Source organism: Triturus cristatus, chromosome 10 (genome assembly GCF_964204655.1).
Source record: "Triturus cristatus chromosome 10, aTriCri1.1, whole genome shotgun sequence".
Lineage (NCBI taxonomy): Eukaryota > Metazoa > Chordata > Amphibia > Caudata > Salamandridae > Triturus > Triturus cristatus.
The window spans coordinates 604839193-604866252 of NC_140593.1; the positions used below are offsets into that span (position 1 = coordinate 604839193).

General features: G+C 42.3%; 1 protein-coding gene across 8 annotated transcripts in view; it reads left to right on the forward strand.

The window, feature by feature from the left end:
- The window catches only part of CIITA (class II major histocompatibility complex transactivator), a 473615-nt gene that overhangs the window by 174156 nt on the left and 272399 nt on the right, over positions 1 to 27060 (forward strand). For all 8 annotated transcript variants that reach the window (XM_085632115.1, XM_085632119.1, XM_085632121.1 and 5 more), the window contains one exon: positions 9183 to 9294. In XM_085632115.1, coding sequence (XP_085488241.1) covers positions 9198 to 9294 — 97 coding nt within the window. In that variant the 5' untranslated portion in view covers positions 9183 to 9197. The remainder of the gene's footprint in view (positions 1 to 9182; positions 9295 to 27060) is intronic.

The window sequence follows — 27060 nt, forward strand, 5'->3', positions numbered from 1 at the left end:
TCTCCTCCATGAAAGCGCACCACACTTGCCCAATGGATGTGCGGCTCGTGTTGTTATAGAAGGGTTCCGCTACTTGGAACTTTATATTACCAGATACCCACAACCTTCCACACTCATAGCCTAGAGCCACTGCTCGCATGCCTGTGGAGAGATGTTCAACATTGGAGGACTCTGCCTCTGTCACTTCTAGGGAAAGCTGACTTATTCAAAATGATTGCTCTGTTGACGTGCTTCAAAACCCACCCTCCCCGGCATCTTATTTTCAGGCGATCAAAAGTGTATCCAGCACACTTCTCTGGGATGGGGTCCTGCAAGCCTAGCCCTTAAGAAACTGACAGGGATCTGGTGTAATGGAGGGATTGCCATGCCCGATGTACAAAAATATTATTGGGCAGCACAGCTTGTCACCATTAAACACTTGGTCCATCATTCACAGGACGAACTGGCCTATCGGATGGACAAGAGTGTTATGCAACCCGAGGACCACCTCAGGGCCATCTATGTGGGTACACGCAACATGTCCTTCCCTAGCCCTACCGCAGTCCCACTTACCCATTGGTAACCACAATGAATGCTCCTGGTTGGCGAGGCAAGATTACCCGGGCCACTCACCTGTGGGACACTGCACAGCTGGATAGCCTCACTAAGCCATGCGGCTTCGACAAGTGGAACCTAATTGGTTTGTCCAAGGTGGGAGACCTTTGGTAGCAAGGTGGGGTGATTTCATTCACAGATCTACAGAGTGAGTACCAATTGGCGTCCACTGAAACCTACCAGTATTTACAAATATGCCATGCCTTGCAGAAGGCGCTGCCCAAGGGCGAGGATCCCCCTGAATCATCCCCACTCAAAAATAGATTACTAGATAAACCTATGCGCAGGAAGGCAATCTCCCTTACTTATAGTAAACTGATAAATACCTTCCCTGATACCGTGGCCCTTCTACGAGAACATTTGGAGAGTGCTCTTGAGGGCTTGGAGGATGACGATTTGCCCGAGACCTTGGCATCCCCTGGGGGGGCGGGGGGGGGGAGGTGCGGGGTAGGGGGGGCATAAGATCAAGGTTCTACTCGGTGCAACTAAAAATCCTACATATATGTTATTATGCATGCACTTCCATGGTGATGATGGGTAGGGTTGAGACTGCACTGTGTGCTAGGAAATGAGGTCAGGTGTGGACGTTCTTTTACATGATATGGAGCTGCCCGGTCCTTCAGGAATTTTGGGAGTCAGTGGTCACCTGCCTAAATAATATTTATGGGAGTGAAACTGAGCTATCTGCAAAGCGGTGCCACCTAAATGTCTGGGATGCAACCAACCTTACCCGAATGGATCAGATGTGGATGATATTGGGGTTAATGATGGCGAAATGTAATATCACAAGAATTAGGAGGGCAGAGCTACCACCACGCTTAAGTGATTGGTAGCAAGACATGGATTGATGTATGCTGGCAGAAAGAGTTATTAATGGAAGTAAGGGTTGTCCAAATAAATGGACCAAAATATGGGAAAATGGAATGCCTATCGAGGTGGAATATGCGCTCCTGTAGGTACAAATCCTGATGTTTTATGCCTGGGGAGCCCAGATTTTGCTGAAACCCAGTGAATTGATGGAAGGAGGATTGGGAGACTGTGGGTTCTTGGAGACAGACGAGAGATGGTTACTGTTTGCATGTGTTTCGATGCCACACTGTGTAATGTTTATTATAATTGCTCATTTGTTTGCCTTACTTGCAATAAAAAGATCTTTAAATTTTTTTTTATTTATTGTGCTTATCTTCTGGCAAGATCATGCTTGAAGATCCAATGGAATATGGTTCTCAGTGGCCCAATCTGTATGTTTCCGCAAGATTTGATGACAGAAGAGCTTTTGCAGCCCATCAATCAAACTAATGGGCCTATAGTTGCGGGGTATTCATGACTTCCCTTCTTATAGATCAGGACAATCTCGGCGTAATGCCAAGATATAGGAAGTGGCCCACATATGGCCCACATATGGGCCCCATGTAAACGGTTCGTCAGTGAATAGGTAACATGGAATACAGTTGGGCCCATAGGCCTTCCGTGGGACAATAGCAGACAAGACTTCAGGAGACCCTTTGAGTGTCATTTCAAGGGGGCATGACGGTTTGTTGGGTTTAATTAATCATAGATTTGATACAACACCCGGGGCCTTTCAAGTTTCTGAGTCTAGCCCTTCAAAATGCTCAACCCATCTCTGAGACTGGAGATGGAAATTGACCTCAGATGTTACATATCGACCTCCATGGTGCAAGTATATTCCAAAATAACTTGTCATCTGCTCTCACTGAATTGACCAAATCACTCCACGCTTCTTCCTCTCAATTTAGTCTAGCTTCATGCAGCCCCTCCTTGTACTTTCTCCTGGCCAATACGACTCTTAAACTCTTTGTTCACTACTGCTAGGCCTATATCTTCCATAGGACAGTATTGGAATTACCTTATTACATTTTAGTGTAATTTTCAAATGGGAAGAGGTAGCTGGTTCACTTTGGTGTCTCTGCAATGCTAATTTAAAATTCTAACTCATGGTGAAGTTGGATTTTAAATTACAATTCTGAAAATGCCACTTTGGCCATTTGGTGCCTGCAGCCTGTGTCTGATCACATTTCTAGGTGTAGTTGGCAGTTGGAGTTTGTGTAATCCACTTAGACAGCCACACACAATGGGAGCTTGAGTGTAACTTGATGCACCATCCTGACAGGATGGGAGGAAGGAGCTGGGTGCAGCCTCACTTACACTTGAATAGGCTGTGTCCTGTCCAGACACAAAAGGGCTGTATACCCCCTGTAGTGAGTCTGGAGCCAGGGCAGGATGGGAGGATATCTGTGCACTACAAAGGGCTCTTTTAGAAGTCTCCTCCACTTCAAAGGCCTCACTTGGTATAAGTACTGGACTTCAGACACCACAACTTCAGTACACTTCTGGACCTGTGGATACTCTGCCAGGAAGAAGGACTTTTGTGCTGCTGAAAAGACTGCTACTCCGTTGGTCTTTGCTGGACCTGTACTCTGCTGGACTCCTGCTTTTCTGTGTTGACCTGCTGCCCTATTACCTGGGTGAGAAGGACTGAATCTGCATCTCAGAACCCAGAGTGACTCCAAGGGCTAGTTGGCTGGCCTCCTGACCTGACGCCTCAGGAACATAACAGGCTTCTAACACTGTTGCAATTGCATCTGGAATCTGCCATGTGTGAGTCTACCCTGCAAAGTGGTACTTGGAAATGGGTCTAAGGAGCTAACCAATGGAACTGATATATCGTGTCTGCTGAGCCGCAAATCCTCGAGCCGAACCAACACATCTCCGGGACTGAGCGTTGCATCATTGAGCAGAACCAACGCATAGCCGCTGCTGTTTGTATTGGGCACGGCACAGAAGGTCCGCATCAACCTTGCATCTTGAGAAGCGACGCATCGCTGAAGGCGTGGTGCATCCCAGGTCCTCACATCTCTCATTGACGACAATGCCGGTCTTGACATCGCAGTCTCGCGACTCCTCGGAACCAACACCTTACCTCAGCTGCGCACTGCATCCTCGATGCCAGGACCTCGCACCACAGCCTCGCCACATCTCAGAACCAACGCATCGCTTCAACTGCGCGGCTCTCCTTGCCTCAGATCCATCCAAGGCTCCGCAACCAAGATTTAAGGTACTTTTTTCAGAATGCCGAACCAGGTCCCTTTAGCCAGCCTGTGCTCCATCGCAGTCGGACTGAACTTGTGACATTGTTCCGCTCTGGTGTGACCAGATAGCCCGTGGTGGTGCATTGTGCTTTTACGAGCTATTTTAACCTAAAACTTTGAAATTCAATATTTCTGGTGTCCCTAATTGGACTTTTGTCATTTTGGTCTAGTTTTATTTATCTATTTTTCTAAACCTGGTGTGGGATCTTTTCATGTGGTGTTTTCACTGTTTTACTGTTACTGTTTGAAGTGTAAACAAATGCTTTACACATTGCCTCTATGTTAAGCCTGGCTGCTGTGTGCCAAGCTACTAGAGGGTGAGCACAGGTTAATTTAAGGTTTGCCTGCCTCTTACCCTGACTAGGATCATACCCCAGTCAACCAGTAACCCAATTTCTAAAAACACGCATGCATTTTATGTTAAGGTTATGCTAAATACACTTGGAAATTGTATTTCTACCATTTGTTCCTGGTGCCCTTTGAAATGTTTTACTTTCAAACACAAGTGGGCTGATCTAACAATATTTGAGAATATTGGATTCTGGGGAGCCATCCCTGCTGCTGCAGGTGGAAAATGAATGCACCAAAGAGCAGGGAAATGTTAGGAAATAGACACAGTGGACAATTTCCAAGGGACCATGTCTGTTAGGGTTCCCCTGATTATGGGCTCCTCACGTGCCTTGTACTGCTGACAAGCTTTGTAAATGGCCATGGATTTTGAGTAGACAGATATATTTTTTAATGTTGTTTTCTTTTTCAGTAGAATGGGAAAGTGTGATGTTTAAAGTCCATTGGGGAATCCTTGCAGACAAGCTTGTTTTTTTTGTTTTGTCACCCAAGTGCATGGTTCACAAAAGTATTCCCACTGACACACCCTATACTCCCACGGGGCTTACCAAACTCTTGCATGAAGTAGTAAATAAGCAAGTTATTATTACTACATGTGTGGAGCACTGTTCCCCGCCTATTAATACAGATGGCAGTAGGGAGCAACAGCTTTTTACCACTGAATAGTGAAAATATGTTACTATACTGGTACTTGCATATTGATTATTAGATGTTGACATGTAGATCATATTATGAAATTGGCAGTTACTTGTATCGGACGTTTCTGAACAAGAACTGCAGTAGCCATTTTTGCGCATGTTCCAAAAGCCAGTAATAACCATTTTGCAATGAGAGGTGGAAACATCTGTAGAGGAGTCTGGAAACAAGTGCAATGGATAGATATGTTGTTTATTTAAACACTGTCCAATGTCGATATTTTCGAGTGAATCCTTAAAATCTGGAGTCACATATCATCACTGAGAATCTACTTGCAGTTGTCAGGGTGATTAGATGAAAAGATGTGCGAAATCAGTAGACAGCAGAGCTATCATTCAGATTAGGGACATTACTGGTTCTGTGGGCGCATTAATTATGTTGAGTGGTGGGATTGCTTCTCTGAAGATGGGTTTATTGATGGTTTGTTGGAGAATGTTATCACCATCTGGTGGGTCTTAGAGTCGTAGGAATGTTAGCACGGTCTCCACAACGAGGCAGGTGGTGGTGTATCTGGTTTTATATCTGGTTTTGTTTTAATGAGTATCTGATTGATGGCATTGCAATTACCTGTTAGGTGCTCTATTGTGGGGTCTGTGATCAACTTGAGCTGAATGGCCTAGGCTGTGGCTGTTGGGATGAGGTTTCTGGTAAGAAGCATACTGAATTCATTCTCAGATCTGGGCTTTGTGCTGTATCTTTTCTTGGTTCCGGATAGCCCCTCTGCTGTCAGTAAGTTCTTTAGTGCACCAAGATGTGGAGAGTTTTGGTGACATGCAGCAGTTCTTCAAAGGGTTGGGATAAAGTTGACTATTTGCAGGTGGAAGTTGACATCGTCTTTGGAGTCAGTTTTTATTCCAGTGGTAATATGAGTTTTCTTGAGAGTGTTGAAGTGCAAGTCTATAAAGCAGCAGTACTGTGGTTTAGGGGGTTTTGATTGACAATGGTGGGTACTTGATGTCAGGAGAAGATGATCAGGATGGCAGCATGGTCTTATCTATCGAGTGTCATTTGGATGAGTGCATGGTTGTAGACACAGATTGACAATGGAGCTTTTCGAAATATTTTAATTCAGTTTTGAACTTGAATACATTTGATATTTCACTGGCAAGTTGGATACTAACTGGCTTTAAGTAGAGATTTCTGCTTCATGTTGAAAATGAGATGTTCACAGTTTCAGGGTCAAAGAGTACTTCTTTAAATGCGTGTTAGATGAAAAATTGGAGAGTTTGAAGACTAGGAGTTCTGTGAAATACTCGGTGAAGGATTTAGGTGAAAGTTGGTGGTGTGAGAGGTTGTGGGTAAGGGGGTGGTGAGCATAACAAGTTAATGAGATTTGGTTGCTGAAGAGAAAATGGCAAAGACAACATGTGAATTTGCATAGGGTCATGAGGAACTGTAATTGTAGCATTAAATATGTCCAAAAGAGGACCTAAAAATATGGCTTGGCCCCGGCCACCAAAATCCTTAAGATGGCTCTGCTAAAGATGTGTCATTGGAAAAAAAAAGGCAAAACAAAGCTCATAGTGGAAGCATGTAACACCACAGTTAACTGGGGATTCAGTGATAGATGTATCACCAGGTCAAAGGTTCCACAGGGCGGAGCCAGCTGAGACTGCCTTCAGAGAACTTGTGATTACCCCAATTCTAAAGGAGGTGGATGAACTGTGAGTTTTGTATAGCTGGAGGTCCACTAAGTTATAGCTGACCTCCCACCCCACCAAACTCAAAACGAGGTCAAAAGACCAGTATCTCTTCACACTCTCTATTGTAGAACATTTCAGGGAATTTTAAAAGTTAGATGAGCAGTGTTATAGGCAGTTCTGTTGTTACTACAATGCAGACAAGATTTTAGCGGTTTTAGGGTAAAGTAGAGTTAGTACAGTGTAGACAGAGTAAGGGGATTCCAACCAATGTTTATTTAAGGGTAGATGTACTTTGGGTTTAGGGATGGGTAGATATAGTTACAGGTACTAGACTTAAGTAAGGATTTATAGGGTATGGGGAGGTGATGAGTTTATAGGGAGGAGGAGAAGGCCTAAGGTATAGACAGGGGTATAATTATTAAGGTATAAATGGGATAGATGTACCATGGTATACGCACGAGTAAAGGTACTCAGAAATAGTTGGGGTAAAGGTATAAGTGTATAGGCAGCATACATCTACTGGAGTTTAGTTTTGGTTAGAGGTACTACTGTATAGACATGCTCTGAGATACCAAGCAAAAGGCAGGGGTAGAGCTAATAGAGTGTAGGGAATTTGTAGAGGTACTAGGGTGAAAGTAGGTGGACAGGGTCTAGGTAAAGGGCAGGAGCAGAGGTACTGGAGTATAAGTATGAGTCGAAGTGCTAGGGTATTGATAGAGATACAAGTACTAAGTTCGAGGTAGGATATTGGAATTAGAGTATAGCTAGGGGCAGCAGTGCAAGGGTATTAAGAAAGGTATAAGTACCATGGTATAAGTAGGGATACAAATACTAGTGTAAGGGTAGAAGTGCTACCGTATTGACATTGCTATAAGTACTAAGTTTTAGGCAAGGATAAATGTGCTGTGGTAAACAATGTGACGAAGCTACCACAGGTTTGTAAAACTAAACTCTGAAAAACAAAGAATATTATTCCCAACAATAAACTCATCCACTGGACTCGTGCCCACTGGCCTCCGGAGCTGGGCTCCGCACCCATTCCAAATAGCACGATAAAGAGCCTTGGCATACAAATTGAGGCAGATCTATTCATGAGATCTCAGGTAGGTTCGGTCACTTCCTCCTTTTTTTTTCCAATTATGGAAATTTAGGAAACATAGAAGATTCTTTAGCAGAGAGGCCGGTATTCAAATTATTATTGCCTTGATCCTGTCAAAAATTGACTATGCTAATGCAATCTATCTAGGCCTTCCATGTGGCCAAAAATATTGATTACAGCTGATGGAAAACCAAGCTGCCAGAATCATCTACCTACAACCCAGGCACTGCCATGTTAGGCCTCTGATGAAGAATCTCCACTGGCTCCCAGTAAAGCAGCGATCTATGTTTAAGATGGGCTGCATCCTTTTCAAAGCTATTCACGGCATATGCCCCAAGTATGTATCCTCTAGGATTCACAGATACTCCCCAAAGCGCACTCTTAGATCTCCGCATATGAATCAGTTGATGGTCCCCAGATTTAGACGTTAACGGACAAGAGGGTCGCGTTTCTAAATATAAGGACCCCAATTTCAGAAAGCTGTGCCCATCACTACGAGACAAGAAACAGACTACATGTGCTTTAGAAAAAAGTTGAAAACATGGCTTTTTACCCAAGCATATAGTTAGACACGGACTTGTACAAATGGTGACTTCTTAACTCAGGGCGAAGAGACCTGATGGTGTTCATGTGCTTTAGAAATTTTCTATAACATAACAGAGTTTACATAGTACTAGCGGACTAGGTTAAAGAAACAAATTACATATGTGCAGGAGCCTAGGGAGAGAATAGAAGGTTATAGGAAGAGGGATAAAGAGAAGAGACAAAAAGGGGTGAGTTGTCGAGGGGTCCCATTCCAAGGCACCCTTTAGGAAGGCCTTGTAAATGTTTATTTGGCTGACAATGGGAGTTACTGGCCCAAAGGGGGAATCAATGAGTTACAATGGTTTTTCTTCTGACACATTTCACCAAGGAGAAAGAGACGAAATATTGCTGTGGGAAAAGCAGCATAATAAGTGAAAAACACGTCGCAATCAGTCTGCAAACACTGACTATGACAGCAATTGTTCATTCTTTTTTTTCCAATAAAGTTTTATTGACATTTATAGAACTTGACATTACACGCGAATGCATAAGTATTCCTTCTTTCGGGTTACCCCATCATAACATTTATACTGTCTTACGCAGCCCGTCTCCACAAACATAAGAAACAGAGTTTTCTTTTTACTCATTTCATATGAAACAACCCCCCACAACCCCCTTCCCCCCACTACCCACTCCCCCCCTCCCCACAACCCCCCCCCCCCCGCCAACGTTCTGTGTCAGGTTGTCTGGTTGCAGCTCTTTACCACATTCTTCCCATCAACTATTATCATAAACATGGATGTTGTTGTCAATTTTTCAATCTTTTGGCGAAAACGTTGTATTGTGATGATAATTTTGCACGTGATATAGGTAATTCCTGGTGCAGTAACACCGGGGCAATTTGCTCAAACATTTTTAAATGAAGGCCATAAGAGACCTTTGTGATCCTGAAAGAAAGAACCACGGACATTTTTGCACATGAAAGTCATTTACAAGGATGGATTCGTAATTTTGGAAATGCAATTTATGTGAGACAATTTAAGGAGCCAGGTCCAATGATGATGGAGCCAATATATGTTCTCATCAGAAATACTGATATTTGAAAATAAATTGCCTCTAGTGATTAATGTTTACACATTAGCTAATTGTGCCTAATTATTTTTCCAGGTAGCAAACCCAGCCATGGATCTGCCACTCTTTGCGAACACTTTCAATACCGGTTTAATGCACAGTGATGTTACTCCAGATTGTTCTCTGGAAGAAAGCAGATTTCCGACAGGTAGGTGAATTTTACAAAAGCAAGAGCATCCTTTCATCCTTCAATATATTGTTTCGTGCAGTAGCCAAACAACCTGTTTGTAATCTGATGGGAAATCTCATTTTTGCAGGTGGCCTCTAATGCGTGGCTCTATTTGTGATGCATGTGTGTACCTCTTGCTGTCTTATACTGATGGAATGCATGCTTCTGTCTTTCTGTCTGTCTCACTGTGTGTATCTGTCTATTCCTCCTCCTTCCTATTCTTCTCTTTCCATTGACTTGCCCATCTGTCTTTTCCTCACACCAATAGTTGTTTAATCTTTTTCTATCCCTTCATGTTATTGCTTTTTCCATAATTACCCATCGTTTCTTGGGTCTCTCTCTCGCTAGCACTTTTTCTCTTTCTCGTTCTCTTGCTCCCCTCTCTCTCTCTCACACTCTCTCTCTCTCTCTCACACACACACACATACACATTCTGTCACTCTCTTTCTCTTTCCTTGTACCTCTTTTGCTATCTCTGTATCTTCATTAACCCTCACTCCATCTTTCTGTCTGCTCCTGTGTCTTCCTACTCTCCTTCTCTGTTCCTTCTATGTCCGTGCCTTGTTTTTATTTCACACATTGTAGTACTACTGTTTTTTATTCCTTAAGCTTTGCGGTGTAGGCGCCTTGCAACACCACAAACTTCCGGAATAAACAATCGAACATAGACTGAGGAGCTACAGAGAGAGAGACAGTGCAAATGGTCTTTGTGCATCTGTGCATGCCTACTTTTGCCTGTGTTTGAATATAAGTCATACCCATTGGCTTTGCCAATCCTTGTTATACTGTAACTTGTTTTAACTGCCTTTTCGACTGTTACTTGCCTTGTGTTGGCTTTCACTCATTACTACGCTGGTCAGAGAGTGAACACTGTCTGAAAGAAAACTTGAGAGAGTGCTGAAGGGTGCCAATGAAGGTGATCATGCTGTTTTTTCATAAACTCCACACTTCGATCTCCCTCCTTCAAGCTCACTATCACCACTTCTGCCCCAAGTGCATGTGAAACAAGAGTGCAGACTATTTCCTAGATCCACACAACATTTGCACATTTTTTATTTTATTTTATTGCATTTCTTTCTTTAATACACATGTAGGGAGTCTGGCACTATGCAGCAATGGAAAGCCAAATGACTTGCAGGTTTGACTTGCATGACGAATGAAGGGCCAATGATGCCGCAAACAAAGCCCGTCATACAACATATTATTCAATTAAAGACATATGATACAGGATAAAAATTGTTTGCCATGTTATGCATGTAAATGCACAATATGTGGTACTTTATGTGCCATTTTAACTATAGATGTCTACATTTTATTATATTGATATGAAAAGAATGCCAATGCTATAGAAAATAAATCAGTTTTGAAGAAGTAATTTCACACATTAAAAGGTCCCATGAATGCAAGCACAAGAATGTCTTTTTATTACCACTGTTCTTCATACCTCCCAGAAGAAAATATTTTGTGTAAACCACATACAGTGTTGTATTCAGCAACTATAAGCCTACATTTGCCCACCTACACAACCTGTGCCACTAATATTCTTCACCTACCATTTAAGTTTCAAAATTGCCTTTTGATTGAGTTTTCCTGTTTGTTTGCAATACAGTTACCATAGAAGCACCATTTCCTTTAAGAAACTGACATGCAGAATAGTAAATTATATTTCCTAATCACTCTGTAAACGTCTCAACTTGGGGTGCTTTAGGATTCAAGACAAAATCTATTAAAAAGAGTTGCAACATGTTTGGGGGTTCTTCAAAACTATGAGTGCTCTCGAGAAATTATTCGTGCTTTCAGAACAGTGTCCCTTAAAAAAGTGCTACTTTGAAAATGCTGTGATTCAATCATTAATGCTTAATTAGTGAAATAAATATGTTTATATCAAATAAGTCACTCTCATCCCTATTTATATTACATTTAAGCATGTAATTATTTTTCCTTTTAGAGACAAAAGCTGTTCCTCTGGCCTACAAATGGAGATGTTAATACCATCTGTGAAAATGTTTCACTTCTTTAAATATAAAAATTCAGAAATCAACCGGTGTTAAGGGATCCGTTCACATTGCCAAAATGTGCTATTGCACCAGGTGTACTGTGTTTTAAAAACATGCATTGTAAAAAGTGTCCAACAGGCAGCACAAGCTGATCATCTTTCCCAATCTCACGCACCAAGGGAGACTGGGAAAGGTGATCAGTAGTTGTTATGGTTGTAATGTTCAGCTAAATACATGTTGGCAATGTATTTGTAGCTGTGTGCTTTTCTCATAGTTTTCATGAACTCTAGAAAATCAACTTTACTGTGGAACCTGGAGCCTATTTTAAATTAGAGGTCTGTACTGTACATGAACTAATGTTGATATTGTTTATTATTTGCTAACAAGTGTTAATGATTTAATAAAAATAATTTTAAATATAATCTTAAATCTATACACTAACCGTTTGATTTTTCATAATTTATACTCCCCCCAAATTATAGCGATCCCTTGTGGTGTTTTTATGGAATTAATCACTCTGATCAGTCTACATCAAGAAAGTTCCTACAACTAACTTTGTGGCTTTGGCACTGTACTTGAGACCTATTATCCTACTTGAAGGAATGGTAAATGTGCAATATTTAAATATGGTCCTATTAGTTTATTGATTGTAGGAAACTGGAACTGTATATACTATATCAAAGTAAGATATAATGTGCACAGAGTCCAGTGGATTCCCAGAGGTTTTACAGATGCTCAATTAGATAATACGAATGCTCTCTTTTGTGGTAGTGTGGGCGAGCAGTTAGCTTATCAGAGGGTTGTGTTAAGCATTTGTTGTACACACTCAGGCAAGAAATGATTACATACACTCAATGACTAAATCAGAGTCCAAGAGTTTGTGAAAATATAAATTTTTGTATGTTTATTACTTAGAACCAATGATACCTTGTTGCAGTAACCAAGCTAATTCTCCCTAAACCTCATTGTCTCCGCCTCTCTCGCCAATCTGTCTTCCCCACTAGAGAGAGACAGCGGTGCCTTAGAGGTGATAGGACCAGATTCTTACCTACCTTATAATCTCCAAGAATCCTCTCAGGTCGCCAGGATCTTTTTATCTGCTAAATAGTGTAGAAGGGAGAAAAATCCAATCTCGGTACATAATTAACAGAATCAAATTTCCGTTCCGAAGGACCACTGCCTCCGAATCTAAATTTTTAAGATTTTATTACAACTAAGTATAAATGCACATACAGACACCTCAATACAAGGTGAAGAAAATAAATGGGCACTAATACAAAGAAAATTCTACGCAAGAGTCTCATACGACTCAGAATAAAAAGGATAATCAATTCTAAAAGCATCAATAAAACAATAGTTAGTCCAATCTCTATATCTGAAACCATTAGCCTAAAAGAAAAACAGTTAGTCTTTCCCTACTCTATCTCTAAGGTGACATCCCTACTTAGCATTTCCTTTCCCAGGCAAGAGAATAAAAAGGTGTCAGAAGTGAAGACTTCCTTAGAAGTACATTCACTTAGTCAGAGCTCATTCTAAGATGTTCCCTCTAGCTTCCCATCTAAACCTCAACTGCTCAACCCACGGGACACTTTCCCTAATACAAAATCCCAAAAACGTAGAACATGCCCTTCGGCACACCTCTTCAGCCAGGTCTTCTTCCAGTACTTTTTCAGTGAAACTTGTACTCCATCCAATGACGGTTAGCTTGACCTTGGGTCCCAGGCACCTTCTCCGCTGAAAGTATCATCTGTAAATTCCAATGTACTCCCCTGTTGGCTTCTCGTACCATTCCAACTCCTAAAACAAAGACCTAGTCTCTCTAACGAGCTAAATGTCCTTGCACCTGCAAAAGAAACATGGGATTCGAAAAACTTTTCTCTTCTCTAAGATTTTCCATTCTCCCAAAACCCAAAGCCTTTACCAAGGGAAATAATTTTCGGTCTACAACGTTTAGCTAACATAAGAAATGAACAGGCCTTTCTCTTTAAACGTATATGTGATCAGGCCTTTACACTGTTAAACACTCCTAAATCACACTTTAAACATTAGTTTCATTACTCCTTTATACGTGAATAAGCAAACTGCACGTGCAACTTTAACATGGCGCACGATTAACCTAATACATTGCATTACATAAAAATCAAACGTTATACATCAACTAAAAATTACAATTGCAATGATCTACTACATTATTTTTCATGAAAAGCATGGTTACGTTTCTAATCACACCTATGTTAAACAGATTCTAGTGATACAATTCTATTTCACCCCTAAACTATTTCGATTACTATGTGGGTGCGGACTAACAGTGAATATGATGCATCCCTACAAAATTTCAGAATAACGTGACGCTCTGTCAGTTGCTGCCAGAAACTAGACTTCAAAATCTCCAGACCCCCAAGGAAATTTCAGATGAGATAAATGGCGAGTCCGGCTTTGCATTCATAGCCTAGAATTAGGGCAAGTGAGGGGAAGGCATGTCTTGTAGTAAAAAATGTCCCTTTCGGAGAGGCCAAATAGTCGCTTAAGCTCAATCTTATTACAAAAAACACAACCTTCATATAAATGTTTAACAACACTAAATCCATGTAGTTCTATTTTGGTCCCAAAATAAGGTGCACTCCAACAGCATTAAAACATCCCAAATGGGTAAATGTCTTGAAAACAAAAGAAGTGAAGATTCACAAAAATCATTACTCCCAGAGAAGGGTGTCATTTTATGTTTTTTATTCACTTTTTTTCTGCTTTTAATAGTTATTTGTTCCCATCTGCTTCATAATTCAATGCTACACATTGAATATCATTCAGATTGCAATGATAAGGTCAGTGTTAAGTGAAATGACACTCCAATTTAAATTGTCAAACTTAAGTGAGGTATTTGCCCAGTCTCTGGGTACAATCCACACCTTAATTTCATCCTCATTATCGGATTGGGGTATATATTCAGTACGCTCAATTTTAGTCTCGCTCACCTTTCCTGTGGAGACCAAGTTAAGCATTGGATCAGGGAAGTCTTCAAACCAGCCTGGCTGATGTAGGGTGTTACCCCGAAACCGGTCCCAGAATGGTTGTGTCTGGTCCAGGAAAGACCTGGCTTGGCAGTTCAAGCTCGACTGTTCCCATGAGGCACAGGGTCAAGACTGATTTGTATATGGCTGGGTCTGAACTGGGATGGCGAACTGAGCTAAAAAACGATGATGGATTAAACCCAGATCTGTGACTGGGGGTGAGTGTCTGAAAAGCTTTAGTGCTCCGTCCATCATCTCCTTGTGTTTGCTATGTCATCATCCATACCAGTGACAGGTGACGCCCAGGAGATATCATTTCCGGAGAGGTCCAAAAGATGCCTCAATACTCTCATCAATGTTGCGCCTATCCCCAGCCAGCAGTGGATTAACGGGCAGCTCCAGATCACATGGAACTCGTCACTCTTTTCTGCGGTGTAGGAATGTTTCTCACACTTATTTTCTACATGTGGCTAGGCCGCATGGTAGTATCTGTGTAGTTGTATAAATTGAATAAGACATTGGTGTCTGGTGATCGCGAGTTCGTATGTAGCCATTTTGGCCTCAACCCATTTTATATCCTCAAATGAGCCGATGTCCCATTCCTAGCCAAACTGTAGTGCTGCAAATTGGTCTAGCGCTTTGATTGTCAATGAACAGTAGATATGAGATTCTGCATTTACTTAGGGGCTCCATGATTATTTTGGCTTCGAGGGACTTAAACTCTGGAATTGATTCTAAGACCACCCAGTGCTAATCTAGCGAACACAACAACCGTACATATCTGAAAAATGTAGAGCAGGACGCCAATATTTCTCAGAGAGCATCTTGAAATATTTTGGATTACCAGCCCCATGCAACATCCAAATTAGAAATTCTAACGAGATCCCACTGGTGGAAAGGTTCTGTCACTTGTCACTCTCAACTTATCCAGTGCAATGATTTTTGCCAGCAATTTAGTACAGCTTTGTTAGGCCCCAGGAGACAGCAAGGGAATTGGGAACCGTATGAGTAGTTAAAGAATGACGGCCATTCAAAAAAACGTAGTTCACCACAAATTGCTCGGCTGTCTCTGAAGAGCTAATCATCTCTATACAGGAAGTTACATGGCCCGTTTGTATACCTAATCAGCCATACCCCGGCTGCCCTCATACATAGACTGAATGCATTTATTCCATGATATTTTTGGTGTTTTCTGCTCTCATATAAAGCTGCAGGACATAGATCTGATAGTGTTGAAGAATCATTCAGGTGTCTTATCCAGGAAGCTTTGGATGACATACAAGAATCTCGGAAGAGCCACCGTTATAAAGATTGTGACTTGACCCAGAGTATTGATGGAAAGGTGTCTCTACCATGGAAGTTCATCCACAGCTTAACTGGAAGGGGGCAATTTAGGTTCCGAGCTCAGTGCTGTATGTTTGGAGATATACATACCTAGTTATTTGAAATTATTGGTAAGTATTCTCAGCAAGGTGCCCACACCTCCAAGGGGTCACTCTCCTTCATGGGAAAATGGCAGACGTATCCCAGTTCACAATAAAGCCAGATGACTGATTGTAAATAAGTAGGATCATCAGCAACCTTTACCCGTCCATTAGATATAGCGGAGGAAGAGCAGCATATAATCCAATGATAATGATAACCTGTCTTTTAACTCCACCTCCCACCAAACCCCTTGCATCATCCCATCTTCTCTAGTCCAGTTCACCCAAGGCGTAATTGCCAGAGTAAAAGTCAATGGTGAGTGCGGGCACCCTTTCCTATTACCCCTCTCAGGTGTCAAGGGAGCTGATAAAATACCATTTGCCCGCAGAGGGGTCGATGGGATATAAGCTAAACACAAAAGTCAGAAAGTTCATCTTTGTTATGACCTGCCATAGGAACTTCCATCTCAATGAATCAAGTCTTCTGGAACTCAATAAGCACAAGGGCACAAGATCCAATGAACATGTTCTTGTATGAGGGCAATCTGGACAGATTGTAGAAAATACCCTGCCTGTCATAAAACCTTTTTGATCCCTGTGTACCAATGAAGTGACTTTCCCCACCAATTTGTTCATGGGCACATTTGCTAGGATTTTTTTCTTTGTACTAATTAGGGAGATAGACTGACACGAGGCACAGCTGTCTAGGACCTGGCTTGACTTGAGCATAACCATGATTGTGGCCCCACAGAGGTCTTGAGACAGTTAACACTTTTGAGCTGCTTTGTTTAATAGCCCTGGAGGGTTGGGATTAGTATTGCGGTGTATTAAAGAATTCAAGCAGGAGCCCGTTGGGGCCTGGTGTCTTTCCCGGTTACATGACGAGCAGTGTTTCTGCAATTTATCCTCAATCAAAAGAGCATCTAGGAGCTTCAGTTCTGCCTGTGAAATGGTAGGGACTGTAACATAGGAGTACTGTTTAGCCACTAATATCTGTTGAGGCCCTGATAATCTATTTAAGCACAGATAATAATTAATTGCACTCTTCTCTTCACCTAAATCTAAAGATTGTTATGTAACAGTTGTTGCCTTTAATGACAAATTGGCAAAACAAAAAACTGTGGTGTGCAACCCTCTTTTGTAGGTACTTTTGAGTGTTTTCAAAGCTATGTAAAATTAAATATAGAGGCCACCACATGAGCTACCACCCGCTCATGCTCACCTTAGGTCTTCACTGTCTTTTGGCATCAATTGTATAATGCATATTTTATTTGACATATTGCTAACAGTGGCATTTACTAATATAACAAGCAGTACAAGTTGCAACTTCCACACTAGCAGCCCAAAGGACACACCTGCACCCCGTTGCTCATTTCTCTACAGCTCTGGATTCCTCAGTAGACCAAGAGGTGTGGAGCTGCATGGATCAACCCAGAGGTGGTTAACCAATGGGGCACTCATGCAGTTGTGAGCATGAACATGTCTGACTGCTTCTGCTGCTCAAATGAAGGAACAGAGATGAACAAATATAGACAGTGGAGATGAGCCAAGGAAGATGGAGCACCATACAGCAGTGCAGGCTTACATTCAACTGCGAGAGATAAACCGCTGCTGCTCACGGCTTTAGGATGTGAGGCCCTGCTCCTCGCTCACCATGGGAAGTCACCCCTCCACTGCACATGTCCTAAGGTCATGTGTAGTGAGTGTTGCTAGCAGGCCTGGCCCAGGCAACCCTGTGTGCATCCAACCTCAGCTTTGCCAGGCATTCAGCTATGTGCAGCAGGAGTTGTCTTTAGGATGTATCTTTCTGCAACCCTGTGTGGGAACCAAACTAGCCCTGCACCTTCCTCTCTGCCACTGAACCTGCAATGCATGGCCATTGTCTATGAACTGTGGACTGTTGCACAGGCCAAAGTTCTATATCTCTAGCTTTTCATTTCTAGATCCAGAGTCGACACCATCTTCTCTACCCTATGGAGATATCTTACCACTGCACAGTTCAGTCTAGGATCTTCAGGATTAAAACATGCTCCTGCCGCCTTTCTACATGACCAATTCCTCGTTTGTTGAATTTCCTTCTAGAATTGCCTGTCAATCTACCAGAGTGGGTTTACGCAAACAGCGCATTGGACAGTATCTTCAATCCCCTGACCACATAGCCTGCAGTTGCCCAGCCCTTCTGTTCTTTTCCCTGGGGAGGCATGCTTCAATATGGGCAGGACTCCCAACCTGTATTTTAAAAACCTTTATTTTATCGAGATTTTATAAAGCTCTCCTAGGTAGCACTGAGGTTTAACCTTCATATAGTTTTTAAGGGTTAGCCATCCATGGCTACGCATGGCTAAAATGGCTTTATACTCCATGAGTGATATAGTTTTAGTGCTTTATTTTGTTATTCTTTTAAATTGAGCTCTGCTCAGTTTTAGATCCCATGATGAGGAGAGATCCAAATTAGTAATGACTATATTTAAGTAGGCTCTTGCTGGAGATCGAGCCCTCCCTTGAATTTCAAGCCAGAGGTGGTGACTTGGCATGTCTTTGCTTGTTGCTTTGAACTTCTGGCAACAGATAGCAAAGGCTGCCTGCTGGACTAGGGATTACTTCCCAAGGCCGAATTCCAATCTGATCTGGGTAGGAGACGTATATGATGGTAGTTTAAAAATACTCCTAATGATTTTTGTTATTGTTTTATCCAAGGTAGTATCAACCCGACCACTCAGGGCCTCGCTCCCATAGTTTAAGCTGGGAAGAATCTTTGCTAGGGCAACTTGTAATAATGGGGTTAGCATTGGGCCCTTAAGTTTTGTGTACAAGGCTCCCGAACCTACTGCTAGGGCGTTTCTCTTCCTTTTGATGTCTTCCATTTTATTGGTGAACCTTCCATTAATTTATCTCTCCCCAGGTACCTGGTATAGAGTTTCAGTCCTTTTTTGTTAATGGTTAGGGTTTTGGTCTTTTTTCAGGTTTATAGTCAGACCATATCTCTCAGAGTATACTAGGGCTGCATCCAGAACCCATTGCAAGTCCACTTTCGTCCTGCTGACTAACACTAGATGGTCAGCATAAAGTAAGCTGGAGAGTTGAATCCCTCCCAGTATTGAGGCATGACTATTGATCGTACATAAAACTAGTGGAGATTAGAGAGTAACAAATTAAAAAGGGTTGGAGCAAGCACGCATCCCTGCTTTAGGCCTAGTATCGTTTCTATCCCACTTGACAAGTGCGAGCCATTCTTCTGCTTTACCCGGAGCCACATACTTGTGTAAAGCATCTGCACTCCCTTTAGCAAGCCGAATGGGATGTTCCATGTAGCCAGTTTGTGCCATAATTTCTTGCAATCCACCCTGTCGAATACAGCTTTGTAGTCTATTAACTGGAGATTAAAAAATTGCTTGTACGTCACTGCAATATCAGACAGCAGGAAGAGGGCAGTGATGTTGGTTATTGTTCCTATATTCTTGGTGAAGCTGGTTTGATATAATGAGATTATGGTATTGCCTATGGCCCAGGATGAAAGTTGTTCCAATATACCACTGCAAAATATTTGGCCTTGATGACTATTGAGGCCACCAGGCAGTTGTTTCCAGGCTTACTTTTATCTCCTCCTTTGAATATTGGTGAAATTATTGACCCCTTCCAGGATGCTGGAATGTTCTTACTACCTAAGATGTAACTAAAGAGTGGAGATAGTTGTTCTGCCCAGAAAATTGGGTCCTCCTTGAAGATCGCAGGGGAAACCCTGTTTAGTCCCAGGGCCCCTTCTTGTCACCCCTTAGATATATGCCTTCGGATAGCCCCCAATTTGATGGACAGCTTCTACTTGCCTGAATCATCCATGCTGAGCGATGGTTTTCGGGGGCTATAATTCGGTTTGCACCCCACGGGCTGATTTCCTGTAAGGTGTTCTTTGTCTTTAAGGATTTTGTTTTGACAGTCCTCGTCCGGGGTTTTTAGCTTATTCTTTCTCCTGAATGGCTGTGTAAGCTCAACGCTATCTTTCCCGCCTTAGATGTTATTCCCCGTATACAAGTGCCCCGATCGCTAGTGTACCTATGTGGTTTCCGGGATGTTTGAATTTGATACTCTGGGTAGAGAACTATTCATAATTTACTGATTACAAGCTAACAGGTTTATATTGGTGTGGTATGCGATGGCGCCTCCTTTTCCTCGCAAAGTTTACAAATTTCAAATTTTAATGTGGTGCTACAGGCAAAGGAAAAACCCTAAACCCTTCAAAAGGACACAAATGCCCCTCAATGTATACTCAATGGGCCTGTGCACACACAAATCAGACATATACAACTAGTACTGCCATATTCTACATCCACATACATCTGATACAATGCTCATTATAATTCAATTCAATAAAAATAATGATCGCAGAATACTCCAGATGATTCGTGTTCTTGTGTTTATTGTAGATCACTATGCCCAGCCGACACGTGTTTCGTCAGGGTCAAAACCCAAGACTTCTTCAGAGCTTAATGGCGTAATGAGCTATATTACATTGAGTCACTATACCGGTAATAATTCCGTCCCGGCTCAGGGATAAAATGTCAATTACATATGCACTCGGTATATGGGTTTGTCATATAATCCAATATGCTCCAACAATTCGAAGCTTTAAGTAGGTCGTGCACAACGGGGTTGTTAAGCCGAGTTTGGCCCAAAATCACATTAATAATTTCTTCCGAATACCGTGTAGAAGCTATCCCGTGTGTTACTCCATTAAACGACTCGCAGTCTATAAGCCGGAAGTTTCATAATTTACTGTAGCCGAAAAAGTAGTCAAGTTGTTCCTCTTGCCCTCCCATAGCAGCTTTGCCCAAAAAGAGTCATCACAATTTCTTGCCAGTTTCCACTTTTGTGTTTCTTAATCTGTTGTTTGCATTACTGAGTTAAGCATTTATGGCTCAGTCACTTGGGGCTCTCCTAAGTGCCCTCCAGAGTTTGTTTATTCGCTTTTTTACTTCCATAATAAGTATGTTTACAGGTCCAGTGACCTGCTGAATTCCTGTACTGCCAATGTCCTGCCTTCGATGATTTATTAATTTAGCATGTATTCCTGTGAGTTGGCCGACAAAGTCTTCGTAATTGCTCGAGGGATTTTGTGTCTCTTTCACAATCTTTTATAATGTTTATTTGGCATCCTTGGCTAGGGCTTGCAAGGAGGCAGGCATGCATTGTATTTGCTTGTTATTGATGGTGTACATTTATATTGCATAATCTGTGGAGATATCATGATCACTTGTCTTAACCAACAATTCTAGTCCCTGGGGAAGATGTTCACTGTCTGGCCTGGCTGTCTCCTAACCTAAATGAATGTACATGTTGCTTTAGAGGTAGACTCAGCAGGATATAATTGTTCAGCAAGACTCCTATCTCAGAATGGAATGAGAAAGTCGGTGCCTTATCTGGGCTGAAGCGGCCGTTTAGCACCCGGAGGCCCAAGTGCTCTAGTTTTCTGAGCAGTGACTGACCTTTTTTGTCGGTTTTACTCCAAAACATTTTTCCTACTGCGGGATATTCCAACTTTGTTCTTGTGTTAACAGTATGTCATTTAATTTTAGTGCGCCCATTAGCAACATGTTAAAGACCCCTGAGGTCTATTAGATAGGACCTGGCTTTTTCAGTTTATACTCTCATGATTCCGTCTACCAAGCATTCAGATAATTCAGTTCTTGTCTTCGTATTTGGGTGTATATAAAGGTTCACTATAATGATGGTGATGGTGGAGCCTTCCAGCAGATCCAAGGCCAGTTCCAGGACTTAAAGTCCTTCTTTAGTGACACCACCCTCTTTACTTTCCACTGCGAGGGCCAGTGAGATATATATTGCGAGGCTCTCCTTGCAGTGCTCATATTTATGAACTTTTTTCGCAGGGACAACATAGTTTATGAGGTCCTGCATTGACACAGAATTAACACCCATGTTTCCTGCAGTAGCACCACTAGGAAGGTTTGGAGGTGCTTAATCACTTATTTTACCAATTTAACCATTGATATTCCAGGAGCAGACATGGAGCATCTTAGTCTCTGTGAATCCTTTGCCTTGTCGGTTCAATTTGATTCATCACCGCTTAGCAGTAGTATTCAGGGATCCAGATAGCCAGACCCTATTCTGTGCTGTTCAAAATTTGAGATTTGGAGACATTCTCTCCTCACTTTTTGCTCTTAGTTCTTGGAGACCTGCCTCTGGCACTCATCAGGTCATAGTATGGCTGGCCAGACTGTTTGCAGTTTTCCCTTGAGTCTGCGAGTGGAAGGGGATAACCTATGTTCATTGGAACAGTGAGCAATATTCCCCTTGTTTTAAGATGTTTGGTTCTTTAAAGACTTTCAGAGCTAAATTGGCAGTGCCACAGGTGACATTGGTGGTTTCATTTTGTGGTCCTGATCCGGGATTAAGAAACTCTATTGAGTCTATATCTATAATTGTGACTACAGCAAGGGAGGGGGTCAGACATATGATTTTCAATATATTGGCCCTATTCAGGATGTTAAGGGGTCATTTGGAGGTGTATTCTGGTTGAAAAAGAGTATAGTTCCCTTCTCTGGTAGTTGTTACTTGCGCCTCTATTCTAATTTACATAGTGGCCATTTCCTCAGCCAGATTTTTAGAAAGAGGTTTGGGCAAGGCTTTGAACCTCTAAGTCACCGGGCTCATGTTGTTAGGTTTTACTTTCAGCTGTGTTTTTTGAAAGATTAGTGTTTTCAGGCGGTCCTTTGGGCATTTTAAGCTAACACTTCTGGTCCCATTTGTGGCTATGATGACTGTAGCTATTTAGTTAGTTCAATAGATTGTAATGTTCCCAGGGGCTGTGGTGAAGAATTTTTTTTTTTATTATTGTGATCAGGGCAGCTAGATGCTTGGGTGATTTCATCCCCAGTTCTGCCCCGCTTGGCTGACCCTCTGGATTATTGACTTAGTGTGCATCCAACAGCTTATCTGGGGTGCAAAACGAAGAAGTGGTTGGCGTCCCAGAGACACCCATCCTTGATTAGCAAATCAGTTTGAGAGACTCAAATATCCTCGTGAATGGGAAACCCTTAACCATTAGGGCATAAGTCAAATAAAGTTAGAGGATAAATTGAGTAGAGTAGTATATTGTTGATGTGTGGTGTATTTATAAGTTGATATAATCAATTCTGGAAGTTGAATAAAGCAATTTTTATTGCTAGAAGAACAAAGCTTCCAAGCAGTGAGCAAAATTGGTGAAGAATGCACACCCAAAACGTGTTCCCCCTTCACGGAGTGCAGGCCTGGGGTGAAACACGTGAAGGAGTGAAACATGTGTTGGCTGTTCATTCTTCACCAATTTTGCTCACTGCTTGGAACTTTGTTCCTCTAGCAAAAAAAGTACTTTATTGAACTTCCAGAAATGATTCTATCAACTTCTATATAACGCAAGTCAACAATATACTTCTCTACTCAATTTATCCTCCAACTTTATTTGAGCTTATATGGGGTAGCTCCCCAAGTTTACTGTCAACATCTGGTTCTGATTTACAGGAGGGGCCCTTTCTTGCCATGTTAAAGATTGAATATTCTCCTATCTGGTTAGCAGTTTGGAGTTTTTTGTTATGTCCTTTTTTCCTCTTTTAGGACTTTCTTTAGGAGTTGCATTAAAGTTGGCCCCTTCAGTAAAGAACTCACTATAAAGGGTAGAGATTTGTTTCCTCTTTCGGCTCTTCCAGACCAGACCCCAGTTTATGGTCCTTTTGATTGTATGCATGCTTGTCGAACCTCATACTGGGTGCCTCCTTTGATACTGCTGTCAGACAGTTGCCCCCCCGAAGCCTACATTGACCAAGGCCCTTTCCAGCTGCTGTACCTAGGATATGCCTTGGGCTGAGAAGTATCAGTTGATCAGAGGTCGCCTTTAACTCATTGAAGAGCAGGGTTATGGTCTCCAGGAAGGTCACCAGCTTTTCCAAAATTGGCGAACCATTGCATGTTTGCCCGATGTCAGATGCTTCTGATTGTGCTTGTCTTATCAGGCTGTTCAGATTGGCTATTTTCTCATTGATCCCGGGTACATATGAACACTGTGGGTGTTAAGTAGGCTGATCTGAATATCCCTTATATTTGCTTGAGAGTTTTGAGTAAGGATAGCCAATTCACCCCCATCAGATCAGTGTGGGTGTTGTTCTCGGGTGCATTGACACTGCTGCATTGTGGAGCATGCATTTTTACCGATTTCTTTTGCGTATGTGGCCATCATGATTTCAAACTCTTGAGTGCTTAGGTTTGAGAGGTCCTTTGCCTAATCAGGCGTGCTGCTAGCAGGCTCTGCAGCCCCCTCTTGAGCTACTTGCTTACCTTGGGAGTCACTGAGGTTTCCCAACCTGGTCAGGCAAACAGTCTCCTCCACAAGGCTGCTGTTCTTAAAGTTTGCATAAGGGCACGCAAAGTGTCCCTACATTGCTGTCCAAAGCCTTGGTAGTGCTAATGTTTGCCATGCGGCCTCCTTCTCCTCCAATCGGCTGTGATTTTTAGCTGTAAGGGACCGGATTTTACTTTGAAATGTGACTTTTCTTATATATTTTCTATGCTAGGTTGTTGACCATCATTTTGTTATGTCCGGCAAAAACGATGTTAAGTTCCTTTTCATTATCGGCACTCTTGTCGTCCTGTGGTTTGAGTCCCCTACAGGACCCCTACTTTTCCAGAATGCATGCCGCCGTAATATGATGCAGGGAGGGATCGGGTTTGCGTTCATATGAGCCGCCCACCCAGCTAGCTATGATGCCTGCCGCTATAATTATGCCATGTCTGGTTGCAGGGGTTATTGCAAGTTTTTAAATCTTTTACCTGAGGGTAAGCATATCAAATGGCAAGGTATGGTTGTCCTGGTCAAAAGACTTGCCCCACTCAGCCCTTATCCTTTGCCCCTCCCACGAGGCTGGCTGAGCACTGGTCAACAAAGAGTGGGCAGACAAGCCAACCACCAGGTCACCAGCAAACCGCCAGTCAAGCAGTCAATGCAGACAAGGTGGGCAGATGGGGGGTGCACCCCTCCAGGGCAGGGCCATGGGGAGGGCAACACAGACCCGTGCAGTGTGTGCCAATCAAGTAGATTCCCCCAAGCGTATATGCATTCGAGCATACAGGTGTGTGCTGATGCTGGCACTAGCACTGAAGGTAGTGCTGGGGTGTGCGAGCTCACATGGGCACAAGGCTGGTTGGTGGAGGCTCAGGTGGGACAGACTAGTGGTGCATGTGCGGCATGCAGACTCCTCTTAGGGGCACAAGCTGCACTGACCTAATACCAGCCACCTCTGCGCTACTCAGTTGATTACCCCTGGAGAGTTCAAGGTTGTGGATCCATGAAAGGTCCACAGTAATGACCTAGATGCCTCTAAAATTAATCCTTTGCCGCCAAGGTTGTCACCTTTCCAAGAGAAAAATACCGTCCGGTTGTTTTAAGAGGCTGTAAAGGACAGGATGTGCTACTAAATACTGCTTTATAAAAAAACGGATGCATTCATTTGTATTATGACTCACCTGCCTTTTTTTAACTTTAATTATTAGTCATGGTTCATTAACGCAGCTCTAGAACACATTTCAAAGTAATTTCTACTTGCTGTTTGAAGTATGTACAGATAAAGTCTAAAATTACCGGCTTTTGGTGATTTCCATATTATTGTACCGACAGGGACATCAAAATACTGGTGGTGCCAGTGGAAAACTGGTCAGGTGGCAACCCTCTATGCAGCCCACTCAAATCTTGTTTATAACACAAATATCTCAAAAGGTCTGTGTACAATTCTAATTTCTTACCAAATTTAGTATAATTCTCTACAATGTTTTACTGTAGCAGACAGCAAAGTAACCAGTGGGATGTAAAATAGGAAATCTTACGTTTTTTGACCCCACCCTTTAATCTTCTCCCACTTGGATGGCTCAAAATGAAACCTGAAATGCTGAAACTTAGCCACTTATGCAATTGCATTGGAAAGCATTGTGCAGATACTTTAAACGGATTCAAAGTTATAAGCAAACCAAAAAACACCCTTAAAGTAGAAATCAAGACTTAAGCTTCTCGATTCCCTTTATTTCCCAGAACATAAAACTACAACTCTTTGTCCCACAAAAAGGCAAAGTATCTTACAAATAAGGCAACATCAAATTCCGTGAGGGCTAGTTCTTGTGAACCCAGACATCTTAAAGAAAATTATAAGGGAGTTTCCACAGCCTGGAAGAAGTAAAAAAATTCCTCTTATCCTTCCATTATATTATATTGCCCAAGATAGACAGAGAATTTCATCTGCTTCAATATCTTTCCGGTATTCAACCATCTTTGACTTCAAGAAGCATGTTTATAACAGGCTGCAGCATTCCACATCAGTCTACATCTTCCAACTGATAATTCCACCCAGTCTTCCCAGCACTTCAACAGTCAACTTAGAATTCACCAATGGTCCTTGGGCTTCTTTGTCAGCGTACAAGCATGCACATAACCCAGAAACAGATTTTGCACCAAACGAAATTCATCAGCTCCACAAGATATAAACCCAGATATTCCAAAGGGTCTGTTCATAAAACTGCTTCCCACCATTAAGGGCAAAGCTCATAGAGCTCTATATTGAGACTGGGAATACTCTTCCAGTTTCTATCCCACTGGTAAAGAAGCATTCTTCGGCATCAACAATTCTTCATCCATTTCAAGATTGTTCAGAGACTCAGTTCGCTGTTGCTTGGATTCTGAAAGGATGCAGGCCGGGTTGTCATTAGCCGCGACTCATTATCCAATTATTTGTGCCCATGAAATATCCCAACTCCCATGTTAAAACAATATGAGGTCTTTCAGGTTCTCGGAGAATGCTTTTTGGCAAAGGATAGCCCACAAAGTCCCTTGCCGGCAAAATCCGAGTTGGGGAGTATAGGTTTCTAGGCATGTCAAAGCTATCCACCAACCCTAATCCCATCCCTTTAAAGCCAGGATTGCCCCTTTTAATCCTGGAACTTCCAGTAGAACCACCAACAGGATATACCAGAGGAGATGTATCCAGTTAATCTTGTGGAGACCCATAGCTGAACAGAGTGAGGAGCAGGAAACGTTTTGCTCCTATCTACCAGGCAAGACAATGTCAGCCTCCACCCTGAATCTCCTCTGAAGCTTGAACAAAGGTGAATGATCAGTTCAGGGCTATTGTATGAGACAAACGGATTTGTCTCAAGCCCATAATATGTAATTATCTTATTAATCCATCCTGGTTGGAAAACGTTCACCATGTCATCTACAATGCCTCAAAAATCTCTAAGAATAAGAGAATTATGTTTTTCATTGTTAAAACTGTAAGACAAAAATTG